We start from the raw sequence: 24,167 nt of genomic DNA on the forward strand, positions 1-24,167 counted from the left end.
CTTTCTAAGTTAGTGCGCATGTAAGATATTCATGGTACAAGAAGCTCTCTGAAGAGGCGATATGAGGTGAACAACATTCATTTGAACAAGTAAGGCTGTCATGGCAATATAATATTAATTAATTATAACTTCAAATATAGTACCATATTTAGCAATTACTGGCAAATATGTTTCTGATCAGATGAGAGTTTGACAGATTGTGTGAATTATATGAGAATGACTTCTCACAGGATATCCTTGTTATCTGCAATGTTTCTTGGACAACAGCCAAGTTTTCACTGAAGTAGTTTTTAGACTAAAAATACCTTCTTTAAAAAGATTAAATCTGAAATGTAGTACAAATAGGGAGAATGCATATGACAGAAGGATGTACAAGGATTATTTTAGAAGTCTCCCTGTCTGTGCTAATGCTGCCATTACTCACATTAGGACAAAATGCTGTTATAATTTAGTCATCTATAGTCCATCACTGTAGTAAACTTAATAGTATCAGGTGTGGATTAGGCTATTTATAAATATATAATATATATAATAAATATTTATAAATCGAACAACTGTCAGGAGGAGGAAGAACACAAGGGCAGAGTGGAAAAGGATATGAAAATGTTACAAAAGAGGAACCCAGTTATTCCTTGTTATTTCAAATTTTTCAAGGGAGCATAATAGGATGCTTTGACCTGAGACTATCACAGGAACCTGCTGAAACTGGAGTTTGGTTCTGGTAAGGCACACTAGCATCAGTAAAAAACTGTTTGAGTTAGTGTAGGAATACATAGTACTGAATATACTGCAACACCATCATAAAAATAAGGTCATTTGAATTTGGGGCTCCATTTTCCAGTTTTATTTTAAAGCACTTTATAAATTCTGAAAACATGGCTGTATTTGATAAAAAAGTAAACATTTATTTCTGTCAAGTAGCTTATGTATCTGCTATTAAATATATAGATATATATAAAAGACAAAAGAAAATATTATTAGAAATTCATCTGACTTGAAATGTTATTATGCCAATTTGTTGTTTTGTTTCCACAATGTTTTAAAGGTAAATTTCAACCTTTTGGTAAGCTTAACAATAAACTATCCACCTATGAATACCAAAGACCTAAACATTTTAGAGAAGGAAATCTCAAACTATTTTGCCAATTTTCCATATGTCCTGTAAAGGTATGAAAACACGACTGATGCTTTGCTCTCAGCCTGATTTGAAAATGTAACTTTCAATTCACCTGTACAACATGACATGTGATGTGTGTTAAGTTCTGCTCTCTTGCTGTCCTCAGATTCCTGAACCACGTTCAACTGATGAACAACCCAGAGGGCTTCGTAACAGACATTTGTAACATAATATTCAAACAAACCAAACCAGCAAAGACACTGAGGAAAGTAAGGGCTGTTTCTCTGGACTGTAGCAAGACAAAATGGCGAGTCTAACTTATCAGCTGTTGTCAGTTACAGTTGTTCTTGGTGCTGTTCAACTCATCACTGGTTACAGCTTTAATAACTGCATTGAGGACCCATACTCAAATGGACAAAGTTTCAACTGCATCCGTCGAAAGGAAAAGAAAATGTCTGCTTTCATAAATGACCTGCCGCTATCTGTCATCAATCTCACCATCTCCTTAAATAATCATCTGTGGCACATTCCCAACAAGAGCTTTGTTCATCTACCAAACCTTCAACACCTCAGAGTAGATCATAATTCCTTGAGGATCATCGATCAATTCGCTTTCCAAAACTTGCATCAACTTAAGTCTCTAAATGTGTCCTTTAACAAGATATCGGAGCTCAACCCTTCTCTGTTTAAGGACCTGCACAACCTCACCTTTCTCTCACTGACAAACAATACTTTAAAGCAGCTCCCCAAGGGCATTTTCTCCACTGTTCTCAATCTAGACACTTTAATCATGAGGCAAAACTTTCTGGCAAATTTCTCAGGGATTGCTGAGTCTGTGTCACATCTAATGAATCTGAGGATACTAGATCTTTGCTTTAACAGTTTGACCTCTCTCAGCCACTCAAATGTGTCACTACCCAAATCCCTCACTACGTTATATATATGTAGAAATAATCTGTTTACATTAGGATGTAATCATTCGTTTCTTGGGTTCATCCAGCTGCTAGATTTGTCATACAATTCTAGGCTCCCTACAATGGCTTTTCAAGGAGTGGATTTGAGGCGTATAAACTACTTGCGCTTGCGTTCAACAAGTGTCAAGGTAGTGGAGTTTTTAAACATCAGCAACGTCAATGCAGGTCACGTTGATTTCTCTGGCACAGGTCTAAAAAATTCTACCCTGCTCATGGAGCTATGCAGATTGTTAAAGAGAAAGGTGAAAGGGATTACAAATTTGCACCTGGGCAATAATGGGATTGAGAATCTGAAAAACTCCACACTGTACTATTGTCCAAAAATCACAGGGGTTTTGGATCTATCCCACAACCAACTGAAAAGAATAAGTTTTAACTTTCTCAATAGACAGACATATATAAAAAGCTTCAATGCAGAGCATAACCATCTCACCTTGCTCCCATCCAGTAAAACACGCAATATGGTTTATTTACGAAATCTGGAGGAGCTGAGCTATCGTTACAACCGCATCCTCTCAGTCAACTCTTATGCTTTCTATCATATACCAAATATCAAGATCCTAAAACTTAACATAAACACGATTGCTTTTCTCGATCGTAAAGCTCTCAAAGGGCTGAAAAGGCTTGAGACACTGCGTTTGGACAATAACCTCTTAACTGATTTGTTCAATAACACTTTTGAAGATAATTTCAATCTGCAAGTCCTTAACCTACGCAACAATCGCATTTCTGTCATTTTTAATGGGACCTTCCTCAGTCTCAGGAATCTGACTACACTGGACCTAGGAGGTAATAAGATCACTCATTTTCAGCCTTCTGGTCTTGATGGACTGAAAAGTCTGTCCAAATTCTATCTAGATGGAAACAACCTCAAACAGATTGACACTTCCCTCTATCGTGTATTTCAAGACACACTAACAGTGCTGGATTTACAAAGTAATCAGATTCGCTTCCTCACTGAAGATATCAGTTCACCATTTATGAATCTCAGCAAACTCAGTGATCTGAAATTGGATGGTCAGCGGCCTTATGGCCTCACTGTTTTACCCCGCACTTTTTTCCGTGGCCTCCACTCACTGAAATCTCTGTATCTCACCCACAATAACATCTTTCATCTTACTCCTGATGTCTTTGATGATCTAACAGGCTTACATTTCCTCACACTGGATAATTGCTGTGTTGGGGTGACACAACTACAGCCAGGAATCTTTAAAAATCTAAGAAATTTGACCAAATTGACTGTAGAAAATATGGGCATTCAGAACTTCTCAAAGGAGGTTTTTGGGAATCTTACACAGTTACGCACACTGCAGCTCAATCGCAATGTGATGCAGCACATTCACGTCGATGCACTAGAAAGTTTACCTAAACTTCACTACCTTGACATACGTAATATTCCTTTAAGCTGCACCTGCAAGAACAGTTTGCTGCAAAACTGGACAGTACATAACCCAAATGTCCAGGTGGTCTATCTCTACAATCTGCCGTGCCCACACGATGTAAAACTCAAATTCTACAACTTTGATACCAAAGTTTGTTACATAGATCTAGGAGTGTACCTGTTCTTTAGCACAGCGGTTGTGGTCTTTCTGTTCACAGTCGCTCCTTTACTTCATGTCAAACTCTACTGGAAAATGAAGTACAGCTACTATGTGTTCCGTTCCTGGTTTAGTGAGCAGTGGCGCAGATTCAGAGAGGAGGAGGAAAATTGCAAATATGATGCATTTATTTCCTATAATTCCTCCGATGAACAATGGGTCATGGACCAGTTATTGCCCAACCTGGAGGGGAATGGATCGTCTTTTAAACTTTGCCTACATCACAGGGACTTTGAGCTGGGCCGCGATATTGTGGACAACATCGTCTCTGCTGTATATAGCAGCCGTAAAACTATTTGTGTGGTGAGCAGGAATTTCCTAAGAAGTGAGTGGTGTTCTCTGGAAATCCAACTGGCCAGCTACCGACTCTTCGATGAGCACCGGGATGTTCTCCTGCTCGTGTTTCTGGAGCCAATCTCTGAGAGGCAGGTGTCGTCCTATCACCGCATGAGGAAAGTCATGTTAAAAAAGACTTATCTGCAGTGGCCTGGCTCAGATTGCACTAACCCAACGCAGGCCCAAGACCTGTTTTGGAATCAGCTACGTAGAGCAATGAGAACAGGGAGCAGACTTGAAACAGAAACAGAAAATTACAAAAGTGACAGTTGTGTAACTGAAAGCAAAGAAACTGAACATTTTGAGACTCACACATCAGATGAAAACTATTACTTGCTACCTTAAAAAGATTTGACAATTTTATTTGTGATTGTCAAGACAAATCTCTCAGTATGTTAAATTAATAATTAAATTCTGTGCAGTGGGGAGAGGGTCATGAAAATATAGTGTAAATGTGTAGTGTGATTGTAGTGTGCACTGTAAGACCAATAATATCATTTATACAAGCATGAATCAGAAATGTCATTTAATGTCTTGTGCTCAGTTTAATTTTATATTTAGCAATGCTTGATATTGCATGCCTCTATTGCACAATTGTACAAATGTATTTTCTTGCATTTAAATGTAGCCCACATACACAACAAAATATTCAATAGCTTTCACAATAGCACATTCTTGGCTAAAATTCTTGGTCTGTAAAGAATTTCCCATTATAGCACCTGTGTTACAGAAGATATGTGTTAATATACAGTCTGCATATTAAAAAAATGCTCCAAGGATGCAAACAATACATAATTCTGTGTTTCTTTATCTCAGCATAAATGGGACAAAAGAATAAAAGAGGTAACTCTTGAGATGACAGCTATTGCTATTACATTTAATACTGTGTTTTTAATAAAATATGGGCACACAACACACATCGCTGTCTGGGAACAAAAAATCTTTATGGTATGAATTAAGAGGGCATTGTTTTTTAGTTTGCCAAAGAAATATTCACAGGCTCTATGCTCTGTCTTTATGCAGAGCTTTACCACACATTAGTACAGTCTCATAGGAGGGAAGGACCAGTGCTCAGGGCTCGGGAAAGAAGAAAGGGGGGGTGCTGGGTCTCTTTCAAGCATGTGAGATGGGGGTAATGCATCATGTCAGTGTGGTGGGACCTGAGGGGAGGGCAAGTTGAAGGTTGACTGAATTGGCTGAAAGGCTGGAAGTGGTTGCTCTGCTGAGGATGGTGAATGTGGGCAGAGAAGGAGGGAGTAAAAGAGTATCTGTCAGTTTCAAATGGGCCTTGCTTCTGGGGAAAGTGCATTGACTCTGCTGAATGTCTATCTGACAGCTGTGCTTGGTAAGGAAAGAAAGGCTGGATGTTGCTGTCACTGTATCGAGACCCACTGCTCCTCTCTGGAAGTGCTCTGGTGTTGTTCATAAAGCTGTTTTCAAAGGAACCAAACATAATCGCCTCTTTGCTCTTTGGCATGTTGAAACTGTCTTCCCAGTGCTGAGATGCTGAGGCCTTTTCTTCCCAGCATATGGTGCGAGAGGGAGCGAACAAATGATTGATGGCTGTAACTCCAGAGAGCTCAGAGCCAATGCAGAATTGAGGAGAGCAAGGTCTGAGGACATCATCCAAAAGACTGACAGAAGTCTCCACAGGGCTTGTCAACCATTCAGCAGTCTTTATATGAAAACCAGAAAGCATTTTATTGCAGAGTAATGGAATCTTAAATTATTTGAGGATTACTGAAGGAAGGATTACAGTTGGGCCATATATGAAATGAACTTAAATAAGTGAATGGCAGAGTAAACATAAGGTCTTACCTGTTTCAGGTTTTGGTGTAGCTGTGTACTGGACTTCCAGTTAAAATGCCTACTTCCCTTCATTTTGAAAGATGTGGTTTTCTCCGTGTCAAAACAGGACTGACTAGCAGTGTTGGCTTGAAATGTTCTTGTGACTGCATCTAAAAAGAAGAAGACACAACTGAAAAACTGCCCACAAGCTATACTGTGTACAGTGCTTACTACTGCTTTTTTTAAAACAAGAAATGTTCTGTATGGATTGAAGTGAATCCATGCTGTTGTGGTGTCAAGTCCTGCCAAAGGCCGCTTTAAAAGATAGGTTCACAATTTGGAATTGGTACTGGGGAAGGAAATTTGGTACTAAGAAGACAGTAACTTTGGAGATACCCACGTGATTTGTTTAATTCAGACTGCTTAAGCCTGATATTAACTTCAAATAAACTTTGGAATACATTTTTGCACAAAACACAGCCTGTGGATTTTGTCCCCGTCACTTCCTTTGAAAACGCATTACGAAGGGATCTCTTAATGGCCAGTATGAACAGGGGGAAGAATTAAAGAAATAACTGTTTCAATAGTCATATGGACATCTGACCAATGTTTTAAGACAGACTTGAAAAATAGTGAACCTATCCTTTAAGTTACCATGATATCACTTAAAGGCACCATTAGTAGCACTATGATGTGATTTTAAACTTGTTTCAGTTTAAAATTTCATATTTATTGATATTTATTCATACTATTACTACTGTGCAATATCCACTGTCTCATTATAATCTTAATAGGCTACACTTAACTTGACAGTTCATGCACTATTACTTACTACTGTATTTTTACATGTATTATGTATTATACCGTATTATCATCAACCAGTAAACCCACTTTGTACTGTACGCTTAATTTATCTGACCTGTATTATAGCGTATTATATTTTTTGCTTAGTATTTCTATTCCTGTGTGCACTGACGTGACAGTGAGCTGCTGTAACAAAAGAGTTTCCCCTCGGGGATCAATAAAGTATTTCTGATTCTGATTCTTCTGATTAACAAGTGGGTCCCAGTTATCATGCATGCGCAGGAGGACACACAAGCATGTGTGTGAGCATACAGGAGACGCAATACACATTCCTGCTATTCCCAATGATTGACAGCTGGCAGTGATAACGCGCAAAGAAATGCAGTGATGCGCCAACAAAAGCAAGGAAGAAGACTGCAAGCTAGTAAACATAGATGTAAACAATGAACGTTTTAATATATTAAAAAAAATCGGCTTTGCAAATGTTTTATAAGGAAAGAAATGCATTCAATGTGTTTGTCAGACTCAAGAATACACTCAGTGTGTTTTGGTAAATGACACTGAATGAAAAACATAACTTTGTTTACAACAAAACTCCACAGGGCAACTTTAAAGACGGGTAATATGGATAATTATCACAGTATAATCTCTATATTAGTATGGTATTACCAATATTGAGGTAAAAAGATGTTATCGATATGAATTTTGTGATTATACAGAGAGATGATAAAAGTTTTTAATCAATTACGTTTAACAAATCACCATATTTTATTTTTATAATATTTTTTATATTCCCAGAGCCATCTGGTATTTCAGTGCCTACCTGTAGGCCCATCTTCATCTATCATGGTTGTCTCCTGATCCTGGACTTCCTTTGCAGGATCAGCACCAAAGCTGAGGCATCGCTGCACCTGGAGGAGGTTCTCCTGAAGCCGGGGTCCATGCATCTCCTGTAGAGCTTTCAACAGCACTCCCCTGCTCTCTGCCTCCAGGTTTCTCCTTCTCAGAAGTGGGAACTGCAGACAGTCACACAAACCTGCTGCCACTGCACTGACAGACTTAGATACACAGTCAGGATCTTGTCTTCTGTGCTGTATGTCAAAGCTGTTAGCAGCGTGTGAGCTGGAGAGCTGAAGTGGGCTTGGGCTGAGACCATGAGTTTGTGTTTGGTGAACAGGAGGCTCCTGGTTCTTTGGGGTTCTTTGCTCCAGAGCAGAAATCATGTGTCCGTTTACCTTCTTGTTTAACGTCTTCACATTTTCTCTGTCAACAGTGGGAGTCAGCTGTGACTCTCTGCCCTTTTCAGACATGACAGGGTTGGTCTTCCTGCTCTTGATTTTCACTACATCAAGGGAGCTGTGTTTAGATGAGGAGATGCTTTTAAAACTTCCAGATGAAAGATCAAGTTGTTGCTGTGGTCTCTGCCCTGGTGTAACATCTGATCCATGACTGATTTTCTTCTCTGTCTCCTGGCAGTCATCATGGGCCTTCGTAGCAGGGTCTCCTCTTTTTTCCAGTGGCATAACCTCATCTGTATCAGCTCCCAACAAATCATTAATGGAGATTGGAGAAGGAATGTAAGATGTTGAAGATGGGTGTGAAGTAGCATTGTTCTTTTCTTGTACTTGCGGTCCTATTTTCTCCAACTTCTTCTGCTCACTTAACAACCGTTCAATGTCGATAGACTTCACCTCATGGTTGAACAGGCCATGGTGTCCTATCAGGCGACTGTCTGTGATGATACTGGGCTCCTGTGCGGCAGGAACGACAGAAGGAAATACTGCACCTCTCCTTGAAGGACAATGACAGCTACTATGACAGAAGTTATGGAAATGGGCCATGTCTTTACTGCTTTGGCGACGGCAGTGATGGGGATGTGATTTGGCCTTTGAGGCTTCTTTTCCACCACCTCTCATCTGACTCCTCTCCTTGCGGCTTTTCAGTCGCTTCATTTTGTGCTGCCCATCTGTCTTACTGTAATGGTTTAAATATTTGCAATCAGCAGTGAATCTGTTCACTGAGCAACAGTTTTTATCTGTTTTTAATTTGCTCATTGAAAACATTTGAGATCTTTTCTTTGTTTGATAAAACCCTGCCACACACGGAGCTCATGCTGCACCGGATTCTGTAGAAAGATAACTGCAGTTAGTCATGCGTAAGCCTGTAGGAAATAGAGATAAGAGAGCCAGGTAACCTCTACAGAATGCTACTGGACCTCAACAAGGTCAACCCTACAAGCAAATTACTAATGTTTCACTGACAGTGGTTGAATACCAAGACCCTCTGGACTTGTGGACTGTGTCGTATGACTTCGATCATACATAATGTGATGTGCCTAAAGTGCATGCCAAATGTATTTTTCTTAACAGTTCATGACAATATGGACACTGGGAATTGTGGATAGTTTAACAGAGACAGACAATGCTTGACAGAGACAGACAATGTCTCAATGCTGTTTTCTGCTATGTACAGAAAACAGCATTAACTTTGCTTATGTTATATTCAAATAAACTGAGGATCATCATATTCTAGGTGGTCTGATTTTTTTCTTAGTTGATTAAAAACCAACCTGTCTAAAGGCACTTTTACATAGAGTGCCATTTTTAGGGCAATTACTTTGCACGCCATTTAAACCATTCATTATCACTGAATGAAACAATACAAACAAGGCAAATTTTTTTTTGCCATAATGGGCAGAGCTGATATCAGAGTGGCTCGTCTCAAATGCAAAACTATTTCCAGCAAAGTTGTTTGCATTTTTGCACCATTCATCCCATGTGCACTATGTCAAAGGGCCTTAACGTTGCAGACTGTAAAAACAAATCCAAATTCTTAGGCCTATGCATCTGCATGTGTGCAATATCAGAAATCACTAAATCAATTACACTTATACTATCATAAAAAATAAATATGGTATATTTGGACTATACAGCCTAACAAAACATTTTAATCTTTTGAATCTTGAATGTCTTCACACTTCTTTACAAGTGAGTAGTCAAGAACATGCCTCAAGGTTTAAATTTCTGACACAGGCTATCAGAAAATGTGACCCAACTGTACCTGGAAATTAAAAAAAATAGTATATGAACAATCCAAACATAAGAATACTTGGCCTTCGTAAATTGTATAACCCTAAAAAAAATCTATCATGGGTCAGCACATGCAAAGCAGAAGACAGCTGACCATTTCTGACACAGGCCATCAGAAAATGTGACCTCACTGTACCTGTTAATTAAACAAAGATATACAGCAAATAATTACTGTCAGGACGTTTTCTTACCCCCTTTAAAGATTGAATAACGCTAATATTAATTACAACAGCCACTTAAAGGAGTGTGACAACACCCATGCAACTGCGCCCCCTGTGATTCCAGACACCTGACATTTGGATTCAGCTTTGGATGTAGCCTAACTGTTAGCTAGCTAGTTAGGTGGTTAGCAAACAGGTGATAATAACGCCAACCACCAGGTGCACTTTAACTTGAAGCACACGTGTATGAAGTTACAGTATTCAGCTGTAGCTGCTAAGAAACATAGTAACTAACCTTGACTTTAGGCACATGCCATGCGAGACAAATGGCAAATCTGTCAATAAACATTTTTATACAAACTTCAAATCATTAACTAACTACGCTGCTTACCGAAATTGTCTGCAGTCGTTTTTGCCGCTTGCAAATCTGTCGTTGCTGGGCAACATGCCACAGATGCGTTTCTTTGCGCAGCACCAACTTCCACGAACACCAAGGAGCAGGGCGAATCCACTTACACAGACAAGGAGGTATAAATGTCGCATCTTTTATATTCTTCTTTACTTGAAAAAATGCTTAATTTGTAATTTCTTCATATGGTATGTTCTAAAATTCAACGTAAAGCACATAGTAATAATAAAGCGTCGGACGATTCTAAAATACATGAAAACATATATGTTGTTGCCCATGGAGAACAATGGTACTTGCAACTATAGTGAACATTTACTTCCTGAAACTGAATTGGGAGATGACGATTTTTTGATTTCATGGTAGCCTATGTTCAGTAATATCTCTAAATGTAGTCGCTCTATAAACCTCTGTCTTTTCATCTTTAGTACAATACAGGCTTGCATAATTTAACGTTGATAACAATCTGTGTTACTAGTGTGTGACCGGTATCTCTGTGTTAAACTACATCTATCTTGTGATTCAGCAAGTAGGCTAGCTACTGTGGCTAATTTTAACAACCTCTTTAGATTTATCTAGCAATTATGGCTATATGGCATTGATTTATCGGTTTGTTTCCATTGTAAAAAGTACCAAAAACCCTACGTGACTGCTTTCCCATCACAGATAGAGCCAAGTCATGAGTGCAGAAGACTCAAACCCAGCCGCCACACCCACTCCCTGTGAAGACACCCAGGGAGATGGACGATGGATGTCTCTGGTGTGTGAAATATTATTATTATTATTATTATGAGTTTTCTATTACTTTGTTCCCTGGGTTTTACATAGCTACAGCATAACAACAGCCATGAATTGTCAGATCTTTCCAGTCTGCAATGCCGCTAATGTTTAGTTTGTGAATTTAAAGTAAAAAAACAAAGCAGATAAATTATGAATTAGTTAATTATTTTGATGACATATAACTGTATTGTCGTAGTGTTTTGTAGATAAGATTGATCAGATTGACATGGGATTATGCACTGATATTTGATCCATTGATAAAATCTTTTATCTAGGATTAAAACTAATATAAAAAAGACTTTTTGTTTTTCAATGTGTGTCTCATGTAAAGTTTCCCAAAAAATGTTTTGGCTATGTTCAACTGATGTTCCTCACCTTCAAGAGTAGCCTATGATGCTGCATCTAGTGGGATGCTTAATACTGTAAAAAAAAAAAAAGTCTGTATATTTGTCTTTTCCTTTTTCTCTCTGTAGCACAACCGCTTCGTGTCTGATAGCAAAGACAAAGAACCTGATGTCCTGTTTGTTGGAGACTCTCTTGTTCAGCTTATGCACCAGTTTGGGGTAAAACATAGATCGCACACTTTCCTGTGTCTGGTTCTATGTACAGTGTTTTATATGTTTTGCTCTCATAGACATCTATGCACACTTTCAAATTGTGTAAACGTAGGGTTCAACAAGTGGATGCTTTGTTGTTGTGGTTTGTCTGCAGATATGGCGGCAGCTGTTCTCTCCTCTCCATGCCCTTAATTTTGGGGTGGGTGGTGATGCAACACAACATGTGCTGTGGAGACTGAGCAACGGCGAACTGGATAACATCAGCCCAAAGGTCCAAATCACTGGCAAAAATAGAGAACATGATTGTGCTTGTTTATTCCTACAGTAGACTCATTGTGTTTGTCTTTGTGCTAGAATCCAAATTCAAGGGAAAGTCGACCCTAAACTATCAATGCCATGTGTTCAGTCAAGCATTCTTTCTCTTTTGTTGTTGTAGGTTGTAGTGCTGTGGGTAGGCACTAACAATCATGGTCACACTGCAGAACAGATCTGTGGAGGCATCATGGCTATTGTCCAAGTCATCAAGAACAAGCTCCCCCATGCCCGGACGCTTGTACTTGTAGGTTTTTTCTGATGCATTCCTTAAAGAAAGTGTTTTTCTACTCACCTGCATGTCAGTTGAACATGACAAATGAAGTTCATACAACCATCATACAATAGACTTTTGGACAGTAGTTTGATAAAAAAATAGAGTTAAATTGTCTGTGAACTGTTTGGAGATATGCTACTTTTCACACCATATTTAAAAGGCTTTACTTGTTTGGGAGTGAACTTGTGAACTTGCTGTATGTTTGGTGGGGCTACAAACTTCATTGGAGTTTCTACTGACATGTGAGTGAGTAGGTAATTGAGCCTAATTTTTTATTTTGGGAAAACAATTTTGATAAACAGTTTCTACATTGATGCATTTATTTCTAAGAATATTTCCAAAAATGCTAAGGAGTGTTCATCCTTTTTAAACAGTAACATCCATACATCTGTTTTCCAGGGTGTACTGCCCAGAGGTAAATTGCCAAATCCTCTGCGGGAGCGAAATGCCAAGGTGAACAAGCTGGTCCAGGAGGCTGTATCGTCCCTTCCCCACGCCTCTTTCTTCAATGTGGACCCAGGCTTTGTCCACTCCAATGGTAGCATCTCCCATCAGGACATGTATGATTACCTTCACCTGACCCCTCAGGGCTACCAGGCTGTGTGTGAACCCTTGCATGCCCATCTCAAGTCCATGCTAGATAAGCCAGCTGAGAACTGAGCAACCAGGGCACAAATTTACACTACTGCAGTGGTCCTCATCCCTGTTTCCAGAGAGCATCACATTCAGCTAATTAACACCTTGAATAATGGATAGAATCAATTATTAGGGGCTAAGAGCTGCACATATTATTTGTGTAAGTCCTCTTCATGGCCAGGGTTGGTGACCACTGTTACAGATAATGGGACCATAAAGTTTTTTGTGTTCATGATACAGTCAGAAATTAAATGTGCTGTGCTATAGAGAGACAAAGTCTTACCTCAATTCCTGGTAAGTATCTGTTCCACTAGCTTTTGGTTCTCAAAGTGTTTTTCCATAGAAGGATTACTAAACTTCTCTGCCACATGATACAAATGATGAATATGATAAGGTGAACTCCCTGTGCGTCAACCATGGAGGTCAGAGCCAGCTCAGCAAGGACAATGAAATGACATCTGAAGGGATTACACTGGGTGATAGTTATACATAAATCAGATCAAGATATCTGCTTTTCAGAAGACACCTTCTATGACAAATTGCATTGTCTGCCTGAGGCTACTGGAACAGGAACTAGTTGGAAAAGAATGTGAGACTTTGGCTCTTTAGGTGCCAGGATATGTCTGGTAAAAAAAGATCCAAGAACTGCCCTTAAAATTGCTGTAATTTGTCATTTTGGTTTCTCTGTTTCACTAAGTTCCAAGAGTTACATTTATTTGGCAATAGCTTTATTTACTCTGTTGTGATGTCTGATGTCTTTTGTATATGTTAATTTGAATGACCTAATGTTTTTGATTGACCATTACTGTCTACTTGCTTTTTATCATGTCACATGTTGTCTCATTATTGTCCTTGTACCTTATTGCTTCACCTATTGTAACAGCATCAGATTTTGACGTGAGAGCCTGTGCTTTGTTGCAAACATAGATGTATTTGGGTAGGTTGTGAAGTTGTATAGATATATCTAAAGTTGCTTGTGCTTCAAGTTTAATTTCATCTGCAACATAATGGCCCATCAGACCATCTAAAAAGGCTTTACTTCACACTAAAATGCTTCTGAGCCTCTTGGATAAGGATTGTGCTGCAGAACTTGAATTATGCTTCAGGGTGGCTGATTGTGTAAGTGATGAAAGAATGCATTAAATATGAGAACAACATGGTTTCAGTGTCCCTTGATTGATCAGCTCTGCGTGCTGATACTGAGTAAGAGACATTGATTGCCACTGATGCAGTGCTACATTTTTATGCCTCAAGACTCATCACTAACCAGCAGGTTCATTAAGAGTACACATACACAGATCAGGTCCACGAGAGATTTATTGCTTTTGGTTGACAGGTTTTGTTCTGGTCTCAGACATGGTTGTGAGCAAAGCTACATTTCTGAAACTTGAGGAGGGTGAACAAGTCTCGCTTTGCCCTTAACCTGTATACAACCTCATCAACATCAGTGCACACATAATACAATACCCCATACTTACAATTCTAGCTGTTGCCTAGGTTATAGCAAGCATGACCTTACATGTGACAGTATCCATTGTTGTGGTGTTGACAGGGCTGATAACAAGCACCCATAATTGTGATAGATTGTATGCCTATCTGTATAGCATGAAATGCTTTAGCCAGGAAAGAATGTTTGTAATTCACAATGTGTTATTCACCAAACACAAGCGGTAAGATGTATACTGAAAACAAAATTTGATCTCAGCTTGGATCAGTAAGAAAGAAAAAAGCATTGAACTCAAAATGTATATGTGACACAGTTGACCATTCAAACTAAGGTCATATAATAAGACCCTGTAAGAAAAGTTTCACGTAAGACTTAAAAACATGGGCATTCAAATAGTCTTTTAGTGCAGGCCAACATCACGTGGGTCCCTCTCTTTCTCATGACATTGAGCCATTGCTCAAAACCACAATCCGGTTTTTATTTTTTTGGCAAAGGTACATATTTCCTATTGTTCACAGCCACCCACTGTAAAGGTGCCGGCTGGGCAAGACACTCTTCATATAACTGGCAAGTGATGAATGTGCCACGGCTATAATTTCAGACATCAACACCATCCTTTATAAGGAGCCACAACAACAGCAACCATTTCATTCTCTCACTGGGACTGAAGTTAGTGCACATGTAGGATTTCTTTCCCTGGACTTATTGTATTGTACTTGGTTTACTTCAGCATGGGATCAAGGGTGTTTTTGCTGTTGGTTCTTTTACTGCTTATATTTACTGATCACAGCCAAGGTACTGTATCCTTTATCAGAATGAGACAATGTAATGAGTTTTAAAAGTAAGATTACATCGTATGCATTTTATTCCATTTTCTTTAATTTTTCAAAGGTGTTCCTGAGACACATGAAAAGTCCTCAATTATCAGCACATTCCCTGATGGTATGTGAGAATAATGTTTAAAACATATTTTCCACAAGAGTGGTTCATTAATATTTAATGAGTTTTTGTATTTGCATTACCTCATGTAATCTAATTGTTTTTATTAATCTATTTTTTTTTTATTACATTTGATATAAATTGTGTTTAAGCCTCTGCTGTTGGAGAACCACCGACAACTGCAAATTCAATCAACTCCCCAAGACAGCACAACAGACAGTGTAACTGTAAAGGTGAAAGCATTATCAAGCACTTACAGTAAACAAAAGACATTTAGTTAGCATTTTACCAGTTTATATGTAAGCAGAGCCTCAGTATTAGCTGAGTGCATTATCCTAACCCTCTCTGCTCTTTTGTGCTTGTGTATTTGGGTCACCCAGGAAAGAGAAGAGAGATGGCGGGTACAACCTGCTTTTGTCAGCAGTTTACAAGACGCCATGGCAGGCATGGAAAATGTGAGTTAACTAAAGTCTTGTATTTAGTATATTCCCCTGGCTTAAACTGAAAGGTGATTATAAACATGAGGATTTTTTAAAGTGTTAATTACAGATTTTAAAATATTTTGGACAGCCAACTTAATCTGTTTTTTTTCTTACCCTATTGCTTTACCTGTCTGGATTTATTCAAACCACAAGTGAAAGTATCTTGCCAGTGGAAAAGAACGAAGAATGTGAAGAAGTTTTCCAAACTGAAGAAGGCCTGTAAAACCAAGGCGTTCGTTCTCAGTACCCCCATATGAACAACAATAAGAAGCACTCCTTATATACAGTATGTGTGTGATGTTTATGCAGTGATCTCTGTCATACATATTGCTTTGTATAGAAGTTGTATTTTTTTAAAACAACAAAGTGTTTATGACTCAAAAATTTGCATGACTGGCTTCTGAATCAGCACAAAGACATTGTATCGTCCTCAATAAATTCCCCACAAAATTGACTGTGTTGATTTTTTATTGATTAAGAAATAAATGAATATATATAAATCAAAGCATTATAAGACTTACATTTGTTTACAGTTTATATTGCATGACAGAAAAAGATGCAGGTGAGTGAAGAATTGCAATTTGTAAAAAGAGCAAAAGAGTATGGAGGTATTTTGGAGGAATACATTGCCTTGTTTGACTATGCAAGTGTATTGAAGTATTTTTATTAAACTGGCTCAAGGGCAGAAACAACAACAACCACCACAATAACACCAACACAACTACTTTTACTTGCTAATAATAACATTTAACATAAAAAACCCTAAACAGGCAATGCAATGATAATAATATTTGCTCTTTCACTGTCAGTGTAAATGTTACTATTCTGTATTGTATGTTAATGAAAAAAAAAATCGAATTAAAGGAAATATCAAACAGCAAACTGTAACTTGAATCAAAGTCTGTCACACTTTTAGATTTTTCTTTGCCTTTCCAGCAAAACCCACAAGAAGCTGACAATATGGCATTCACTTTACAGTAAGATTGTTGACTGAAGAGGGAGCAAGAGGCCTTTCAGTCAGACTGGATTTTTCAGTGTGGAGGACTCAGTTGAACAGCACATTGCCAGACAAAGCAAACAGACCCATCAACATCAGACCACCTTGGGATGGCATGTGGAGGGTGGAGGCGTGAGCTAAGAGGGAGAGAGGGACGGAAATAATGACAATTAAACAAAAATGTATGTCGTCAGAAGAAAGTTAAATTTAGTGCAACATGAGATTTCTGTAATAGCATTTTGATGGTATTTTAACTGTAGTAATCACTAGCAAAATGATTTAGGTGGATGTAATCATCTTTGTTTTTCAAATACTCCACACTATAATGCCAACAGTGATTTTCCTAAAACAAAACAAAAAAATAAAATAAAAAACATTTTGAAATGATCCTATCAAAATATTGGATACTGTAGACACCACATCAAAAATAAGGAGAGAGGAGAAGTAAGGCTCACTCACCAGTGACAGTGAAAGACTTAGTCTGGACCGCTGTGATATTGGTCACAGGGTTCCTCGCCTTACATGTGTAGTTCCCCTCAGTCCCTTTTCTCGCAGAGAAAGTGATAACAGAGCCTGTCTTTATAAACCCCGATGACTGATTGTTCAAGAACCAAGAGAAGTCACAACCTGGCCAAGAATCAGCAGAGCATGTCAGGGACACAGAGGAACCAACTTTTGCTGAATCTGGACCAGAGATATTCACACTCAGAGGGCCATCTGCAAACACACAGAGAAAGTTGATCAGAATAATGAACAGTAAAAGGATGAATATTGTGTTGTTTTGGCACAAAATCTAAACCCATATTTGTTCTGAGCAGCATTTGGAGAGCTTTCCAAAACTCATACAGGTATTTCTGGTCAAACTCAAACCATTGTATAGCAATTACTATTATAGTAAATGTTTTATCTTTTGTCCACTCACTTTTTTCACATTTTGCTAAATTTCCAATCACCATCTAATCTAAGTAAATCTGCTTAACTTTACAGCATTTTTTAAAATTCATATAGTCCTATGATCAACAGGGCACTCATGTGTGAGTTATTATGATTGGTAAAGATAATACCAGTTATTGAGGAGGTGATGTTAGCGTATTACACATGATCATACACCCAAATGATAACACAAAATTTCAAATGATGTATTTGGTTTTTCCTTTACACTACTTTCCAAAGGGATTTAAGTATAAAAACATTTTTCATGCAATATTGAAAAATGTATATTTTCTTAAAACCAGTTAAAATGAACTGAATGAGTTAAAAAAAAAACCACACTCTCCATTGCTTCCTACAAGACTCACAGTTCACCCGGAGATTGTATTGCGGGCTGTCATGTGGACAAGCCTGATTGGTAGCGACACACTGATATGACCCGTCATTGTACATTGTCACTGGAGTGAAGTGCAGCATGTTGTTTTCAGTGTGGTAGGACATGTGTGTGTTAGCTGTGGAGGTGTTCATGTTGAGGTGCATGCTGTTCTTCATCCAGTGGATCCTGTCATATGGCCCAGTAACTACACAGGTGAGAGTGAAGTTTTTGGAGCTTATTGGAACTGTGTTGTTTCTGACCATCACTGACTCTATAGCCTCTGTGGACACAAAACACAGTAGAAATCAGTATTTGATCAGTTATACAGTCATATGACACGGATTGAAAGAGTCAAATCCATACTCGAGGTTTCTTACCAATGACTGTGAGCATCTTGGAGTTTGTGCTGTTCTTTCCCGTCACATTATTGTAGGCCTTACAGGTGTATTCTCCACTCATATTGAAAGACAAATGGCCAGTTGTAAACACTGAAGTATTGGCCACCAATGAGTCATTGAACCACCAGCTGAACTGACTGGGAGGCATCGACATGGCAGAACACTGGAAGGTTGTGGAATGTCCTGTCTCAGCAAAGGCTGACCCATTAATGATGGGTGTTTCTGGTCCATCTGCAACAGCAAAGGAGATAGATGGTACCTTATTTATTTATATAACTTAGAATGATGCACTACAGTGTATAAAACTGTCAATATAAAATAGTCACTTACAGTGATATAAATCCTTTAAAGGTCCTATATAACACTTTCAGAAAACCCTTGTTAATAATGACACATTTGGCCCTTAAGTGAACTGCATCAGCATCCTGTTGCTCATGCTCTCTCGTGCTGGCTAGTAGGCTAGAAAGCAGTCGCTATACACCTTTGCACCGTTAGGTCATTTATTGTTGGCTAAAATCAACACCGTTTGTCTTAATGCATAGGTTAGTATCATGGATCGCGTTAGCTGGTGAAGTAACTTGGCAAGCTAGCCAAATAATTTATCCACTCAGATAGTATTTTGCTAGCGATAATGCTAGCAAGTAAGCTAAAGTTAGACAGCTAAAACCACAGTATCGCAATCACATGCTTTGCAGTAATGTTAGCTTCGACTTTTGACTTTGTGTTTGACTCTGTGTTTTGGTTGGTCTCGGTCAGCAAACTCAATTTCTAAGCCAAAATCAGCAAGCGTTGCACACTGCGTGGAAATGGAGAGAGAAAGAACATGTTGTTATAGGCAACCCAGAAAGTTGGGGGAAGGTTTCATTTTTTTAAGCGCTGTTACAACCCGTTCACACATTGGCAATAAAAAGCGATTAATACATGTTAAAAACATAATACAGTACTTTTAAATGTTACTCACAATTCACAAGGAGCTTGTAAGGAAGGCTGGTCATGTTACAAACAGCATTAATAGCCATACACTGGTAGTATCCAGTATCACTGCGTTCTAGTGGGTTGAAGTCGACTGTTTTTTCATCCGTCTTGAAAGCAGTTCTGTTGTCTGCATGCAGTGGCTCACCATTTTTCATCCAGTAAACATGCTCAGCGGGTCCAGTCACATTGCATTTAAGCATATAAAAATCACCTTCTATGGCAGGAGTAATAGATGTTTCTACTTGTACATCTATTATTGGATCTGAAAACAAAGAAAGAAAGAAAATCCACAACAGTTCTCACCTAATCCACCTTTCCTATTTGTGCATAGTAAATTATTTTTACAGAAACATAAAAATAGCCAATCAAGTCTCACCAACAACAGTAAGCATCTTGTATGCAGTGCTGTTTTTGCCGGTGATGTTGTTATAGGCCATGCACGTGTACATCCCACTCATGGCTATGGTAAGCGGAGGTGTGACATACTCCGATGTATTCGCCACTAGAGAATCATTGAAGAACCATTTGTAGAAGCTGAGAGGGTTTGATGATGCATAGCAGCTGAGTGTGACATTGTCTCCTGTCTTTGCCACATTTGGTCCCATGATAGTTGGCGTCTCCGGTCCATCTATTGAAAACATGTTCACATGATTGTCAAGACATTTATGCAACGCAGAACTGTGCATGAATGGAGAAGTCCACCTTTGGATAACCTGACATCAGCAATCGGATGTTTAGTTCATATCAGTCTGTATTTTGTGATGAATCTATTAGATGTTGCTACATTCGCTAATATCTCATCTGTTTAATTCTTCTTATTTAATGATTTCCTAAATTTTTCAGAATATTTTTTTACTGTAGTATTAAAGTGTTTGAGGGTGCAAATCTTGGTTTTGGTTGAATCCCATGTTTTTCTTTTTTTTGACAGATTGAAAAATTACCCCCCCCCCCCTCAAAAGGGGATAGGGGCGTAGGGTAAACTGCATGCTGAGTACTTACAAAAAACATCCAGCATGAAGATTTCACTGGTTGAGTTGCTGAGTGGGTTGGAAGCTACACACCAATAGTACCCATTGTCAGATTTCATGACAGGATCAAATGTGAGGGTGGCATTGTCCATTGAGAGGTTTCTTGTGTTGTCAGCATGCACTGGGGACCAACCATGCATCCAGATAATTGACTCGACATTTCCAGCTGTCTTACATATTAGAGTGAAAGTGTGGTTCAGAAGTGGCTGAGCTTCGACAGTTTTTATTGACACCATGGTCACTGGAGCTGTGGAAAGATGGAGAGTAAAAGGATAGCTGCAATTACAGTGTGCAGAGCAAGTCCATAATATGTATGATACATTGACTGTTTGTATGATTTTTAGTTTTGTGAAAGGAATAGTTTGACATATTGGGAAATATCATTTGCTTTCTTTGATGAGAAAATCAATACCACTCTCATATCTGCCTGTTAAGGATGAAGCTACAGCCAGGAGTTGTTTAGCTTAGCAAAGCATAAAAACAGCTAGCCTGGCTGTTTTCAAAGGTAAGAAAATCGGCCTACTAGCACCTCCAAGGCTCCCTGACTCTTTATATCTCATTTGTTTAATCTGTACAAAAACCAACGTGTAAAAATGACAAGATGGGATTTTAGAGGTGCTGGTAGGCAGATTTTGCTACCTTTGGATAGAGCCATGCTAGCTGTTTCACCCTGCATCCAGCCTACACTAACCTAGCTGTCTCCTTGCTGTAGCAAACAAGGACATCTCCCAAAATGTCGAACTACTCTTATACAGTAAGTTACCCAAAACAGTGAGCATCGTGTAGGCAGTGCTGTTTTTGCCAGTGACGCTGTTGAAGGCCATGCAGATGTACTTCCCGCTCATATTTAAGGTTAGAGGTCCAATCGCTAACTCTGAGGTGGTAGCCACCTGGGAATTGTTGAAGTACCAGATGATGTGGCTGGGAGGATGAGAGGCACTTGAGCAGTTGAAGATCTCCCACGTTCCTGTCAGAGCCATGGACGGCCCTGTGATCACTGGTTTCATTGGGCCATCTTTTGATGTCAGGCAATAAAGAAAAAGGGTTACATTTTTCAATATTTGGTGGTGGAGGTGTACAATATATCAATATGCAGAGAAAGAGAGAGAGAGTGAGAGAGAGATTAAAACACTTACAGTATACTTCAGCTATGTATTATACATATATAAGCTTTCTTTAATTAAAACTCACAGCTGATGTTCAGATATACAGGGAGACTGATTTCATGGCTGATGCCATTGGACACATTGCATCTGAACAGCCCGTCATCATAGTGGGTCACCCTGACTATGGTGAGAGTGGCATTTCCATTGCTGAGCTGTACTCCCTCACTGGCTGTGACCACAGAGCTGCCATTCAGCCAAACATAAGATGGGTAAGTGCCATGGGCCACAGAGCACATCAGAACTGCTGTGTCAATGAACTCCACCAGGTTGGTTGCGTTTGCCCGCACAGTCACATTTGAAATAGGCACTGCAAAGAAGGCAATAACAAGCCATTTGTTACATTTTGTGGAATTGTGGGATTGCAGTGGACAAGCACTGTTATGTCCTCTCTCAATAGTAGGCAGAAGTGGAAATGTGACTCATATGACTTGAACTGAAGCCTGATTCAAGCCAAAAGTTTTATTAGTCTTGCTAGTGGTGTGGTTCTATGGATGGTTGGCCCACCACTTTGGTCCAGACTGAAATATCTCAACAACTATTGGATGAATTGCCAATAATGTTGGCATAGAAATGTCCACCTGAGGTTAAATTGTAGTTACTTTGATACCTTAACATTTAATCTAGTGGCATCATCAAGTCAAAATTTTAATTTGTCCAATATTTTGGTTAAGGACTAAATACCTTCAAAACTAATGACATTCCCATCAGCTCCAGCTGTACTTTGTTTTTAGTACTAAATAGCAAAGGTTAGTACGGTAACATGGTGAGCATGTTAGCATGCTGACTGAAGAACAGGATAATGAGGAACACTGACATTAGGGTTTAGTTCAAAGCATCACTGTGCCCAAGTACAGATTCAGAGAGCTGCTAGATGTAAACTCTTAGTCTGGTTTTAGACTGTATTTGACTTGTGTTCAGGTGACTAAGAGGCTAGATTTGGACTAATAATTTTGGCAGTTGTTGCACCAGCTCCATTTTGTTTTAATATATGTTTATGCATCTTTGGTGATGTAAATTTGTACAAAATGAGTAGATAAAAGTTTTTATCATGTCGAAAAAACATTTTCAGTGAAAAATATTTATTTAATTTAAAGATTGAAACTAAAGACCTCAGACCAACTTAGGACTTAATCTGCTAGCTGTTGCCAAAGTCAAGGTGACTGTAATAGCTATAGACTGCCACACAGTTCTTTTGTCTTGCAAATCAGCACATTGCAACCATAGAAGTATACAATGGAGTATGTCAGTACTATCTGCTCATTGCTGTTTTTGAATGGTAATACAATACAGAAGAGGCTAAATGAGTCTTCATGTGTATGTGTGTGTCGATTGAGCTTTGTTTAATATGCATGTGCAGAATGAAGTATATGAGTAGACATTAAAAGTGATCCTTACCTCGTACTGACAGCGTTAACTGAGCAGGAACAGAATTCATTGCATTTAATGTGTACAATCCAGAGTCTTCCACCTGTAGTGACTTTATAGTCAGTGATGAAGTGGTTGAATTGAATGTAATCCTGTCCCTCCAAGTGTTAGATATGATTTTATCTCCTGGGAATATCATCACAATTATATCATTGTTGAACATCCATACAGCTGCAGTGACAGTAGACTGGCTGAAAAGTGTGACATTGCTGCCCACTGGTAAGGGATTCTCAGAGGCATATATCATCTGGCTATATGCAGGGGCTGGAAACAGAAAGCAAGGAACAGACAATATTCAGTCACCCTTAAATGTAGTTATCATCCACACACAAATATTGTTGAAATATTGGTCAAAGTACTTATGAAAAAAACACTAAATGTATTATAGTAACATATTTAAAACCTTTTTTATCATTAAGATCTACAAACTGTCTGACGCTCTCGTTGTCTGAACTGAGGATCGATGTCATAAAAAACGTAAAATGAATTGAAGTTAAAAATAACTCAGCCTTACCTGTTGCAAAGGTAATCGTTGCCAGGATTAGGACAAACACCACTGGAGACTGCATTTTTCTCTTCTGTTTCTTTTTGGTTTAAAAATTCCTTGTCAGTTAAATGGACTTGATCCTGGTTGGGATAAATTAAATCTGGCGATATTGTAAGCTGTCTTCTTATCAGCAAATATGTGTTCTACTTCACTCCAGCTTTCTGTTCTCATGATGTTAATACTTACCTCTAGTCTACCATCACCATGTCACCTCAGTCCTGGCCACACCTTGTTTTGCCCTGGTCTACCAGGGGTTTTACTGGTACACACCAAGGAGTGTCCATTTACTGTAAACCTCAGTTGTTCCGCAGCTTTTAACTAGAGGAGGGTATGGGGATATTTTGTATGTGCTTGTATAACTCGGAAGTGTAACAAGAGCAAAGACCCCTTCAGGACCCAGTGGAGTCACATGCTCTCAACAAATATTGCTGAGCAGTGTTCTACCCAACACTTCTTCCCACAATGCAGGTGGAATAAACATTGGAAAATTGAGAAAATATTTAGCATTTGTCACTCCACATATATACCGAATAACGAATGTCTTGTCATCGGTCAGGTTTGCTATTAGAGTTATTTGGTTATGAGCTTCACCCTAATAACAATATTGACAGGATTTTACTAA

At 38.8% G+C, this 24,167-nt stretch overlaps 4 protein-coding genes across 10 annotated transcripts; 2 read left to right on the forward strand and 2 right to left on the reverse strand.

Moving 5' to 3' along the window:
• tlr21 (toll-like receptor 21) lies at positions 1-4,815 on the forward strand. 3 transcript variants are annotated; one of them, XM_044208808.1, is made up of 2 exons: positions 1-89; positions 1,284-4,815. In XM_044208808.1, the coding sequence occupies exon 2, from the start codon at positions 1,422-1,424 to the stop codon at positions 4,368-4,370; it is 2,949 nt and encodes a 982-aa protein (XP_044064743.1). In that variant the 5' UTR covers positions 1-89; positions 1,284-1,421; the 3' UTR covers positions 4,371-4,815. The 3 variants fall into 3 exon arrangements, with proteins under 3 accessions (XP_044064743.1, XP_044064745.1, XP_044064744.1); XM_044208810.1 differs by having other exon boundaries at positions 50-66; XM_044208809.1 differs by lacking the exon at positions 1-89 and adding an exon at positions 270-721.
• Positions 4,535-10,377, reverse strand: LOC122881981. The gene is made up of 4 exons (XM_044208815.1): positions 10,259-10,377; positions 7,441-8,368; positions 5,844-5,983; positions 4,535-5,700 (listed from the first exon to the last, which is right to left on the reverse strand). The coding sequence occupies exons 2-4, from the start codon at positions 8,138-8,140 to the stop codon at positions 5,074-5,076; spliced, it is 1,467 nt and encodes a 488-aa protein (XP_044064750.1). The 5' UTR covers positions 8,141-8,368; positions 10,259-10,377; the 3' UTR covers positions 4,535-5,073.
• On the forward strand, positions 10,374-16,157 carry pafah1b3. 2 transcript variants are annotated; one of them, XM_044208817.1, is made up of 10 exons: positions 10,374-10,395; positions 10,940-11,033; positions 11,527-11,616; positions 11,765-11,881; positions 12,047-12,169; positions 12,599-15,077; positions 15,174-15,224; positions 15,374-15,454; positions 15,602-15,676; positions 15,857-16,157. In XM_044208817.1, the coding sequence occupies exons 2-6, from the start codon at positions 10,953-10,955 to the stop codon at positions 12,857-12,859; spliced, it is 672 nt and encodes a 223-aa protein (XP_044064752.1). In that variant the 5' UTR covers positions 10,374-10,395; positions 10,940-10,952; the 3' UTR covers positions 12,860-15,077; positions 15,174-15,224; positions 15,374-15,454; positions 15,602-15,676; positions 15,857-16,157. The 2 variants fall into 2 exon arrangements, with proteins under 2 accessions (XP_044064752.1, XP_044064751.1); XM_044208816.1 differs by lacking the exon at positions 10,374-10,395 and adding an exon at positions 10,571-10,635.
• ceacam1 (CEA cell adhesion molecule 1) lies at positions 16,154-23,875 on the reverse strand. Of its 4 annotated transcripts, none has more exons than XM_044208814.1 (12): positions 23,732-23,875; positions 23,513-23,625; positions 22,969-23,262; positions 21,599-21,880; positions 21,171-21,422; positions 20,583-20,654; positions 19,756-20,007; positions 19,366-19,641; positions 18,384-18,635; positions 17,999-18,286; positions 17,160-17,417; positions 16,154-16,837 (listed from the first exon to the last, which is right to left on the reverse strand). In XM_044208814.1, the coding sequence occupies exons 2-12, from the start codon at positions 23,565-23,567 to the stop codon at positions 16,749-16,751; spliced, it is 2,370 nt and encodes a 789-aa protein (XP_044064749.1). In that variant the 5' UTR covers positions 23,568-23,625; positions 23,732-23,875; the 3' UTR covers positions 16,154-16,748. The 4 variants fall into 4 exon arrangements, with proteins under 4 accessions (XP_044064749.1, XP_044064747.1, XP_044064746.1 ...); XM_044208812.1 differs by having other exon boundaries at positions 20,379-20,654; positions 23,732-23,874; XM_044208811.1 differs by having other exon boundaries at positions 20,379-20,654; positions 23,513-23,751.
• Between the last annotated feature and the right edge of the window lie 292 nt (positions 23,876-24,167).

This window comes from Siniperca chuatsi, linkage group LG9 (genome assembly GCF_020085105.1).
Source record: "Siniperca chuatsi isolate FFG_IHB_CAS linkage group LG9, ASM2008510v1, whole genome shotgun sequence".
In the NCBI taxonomy this organism is placed as follows: Eukaryota; Metazoa; Chordata; class Actinopteri; order Centrarchiformes; family Sinipercidae; genus Siniperca; species Siniperca chuatsi.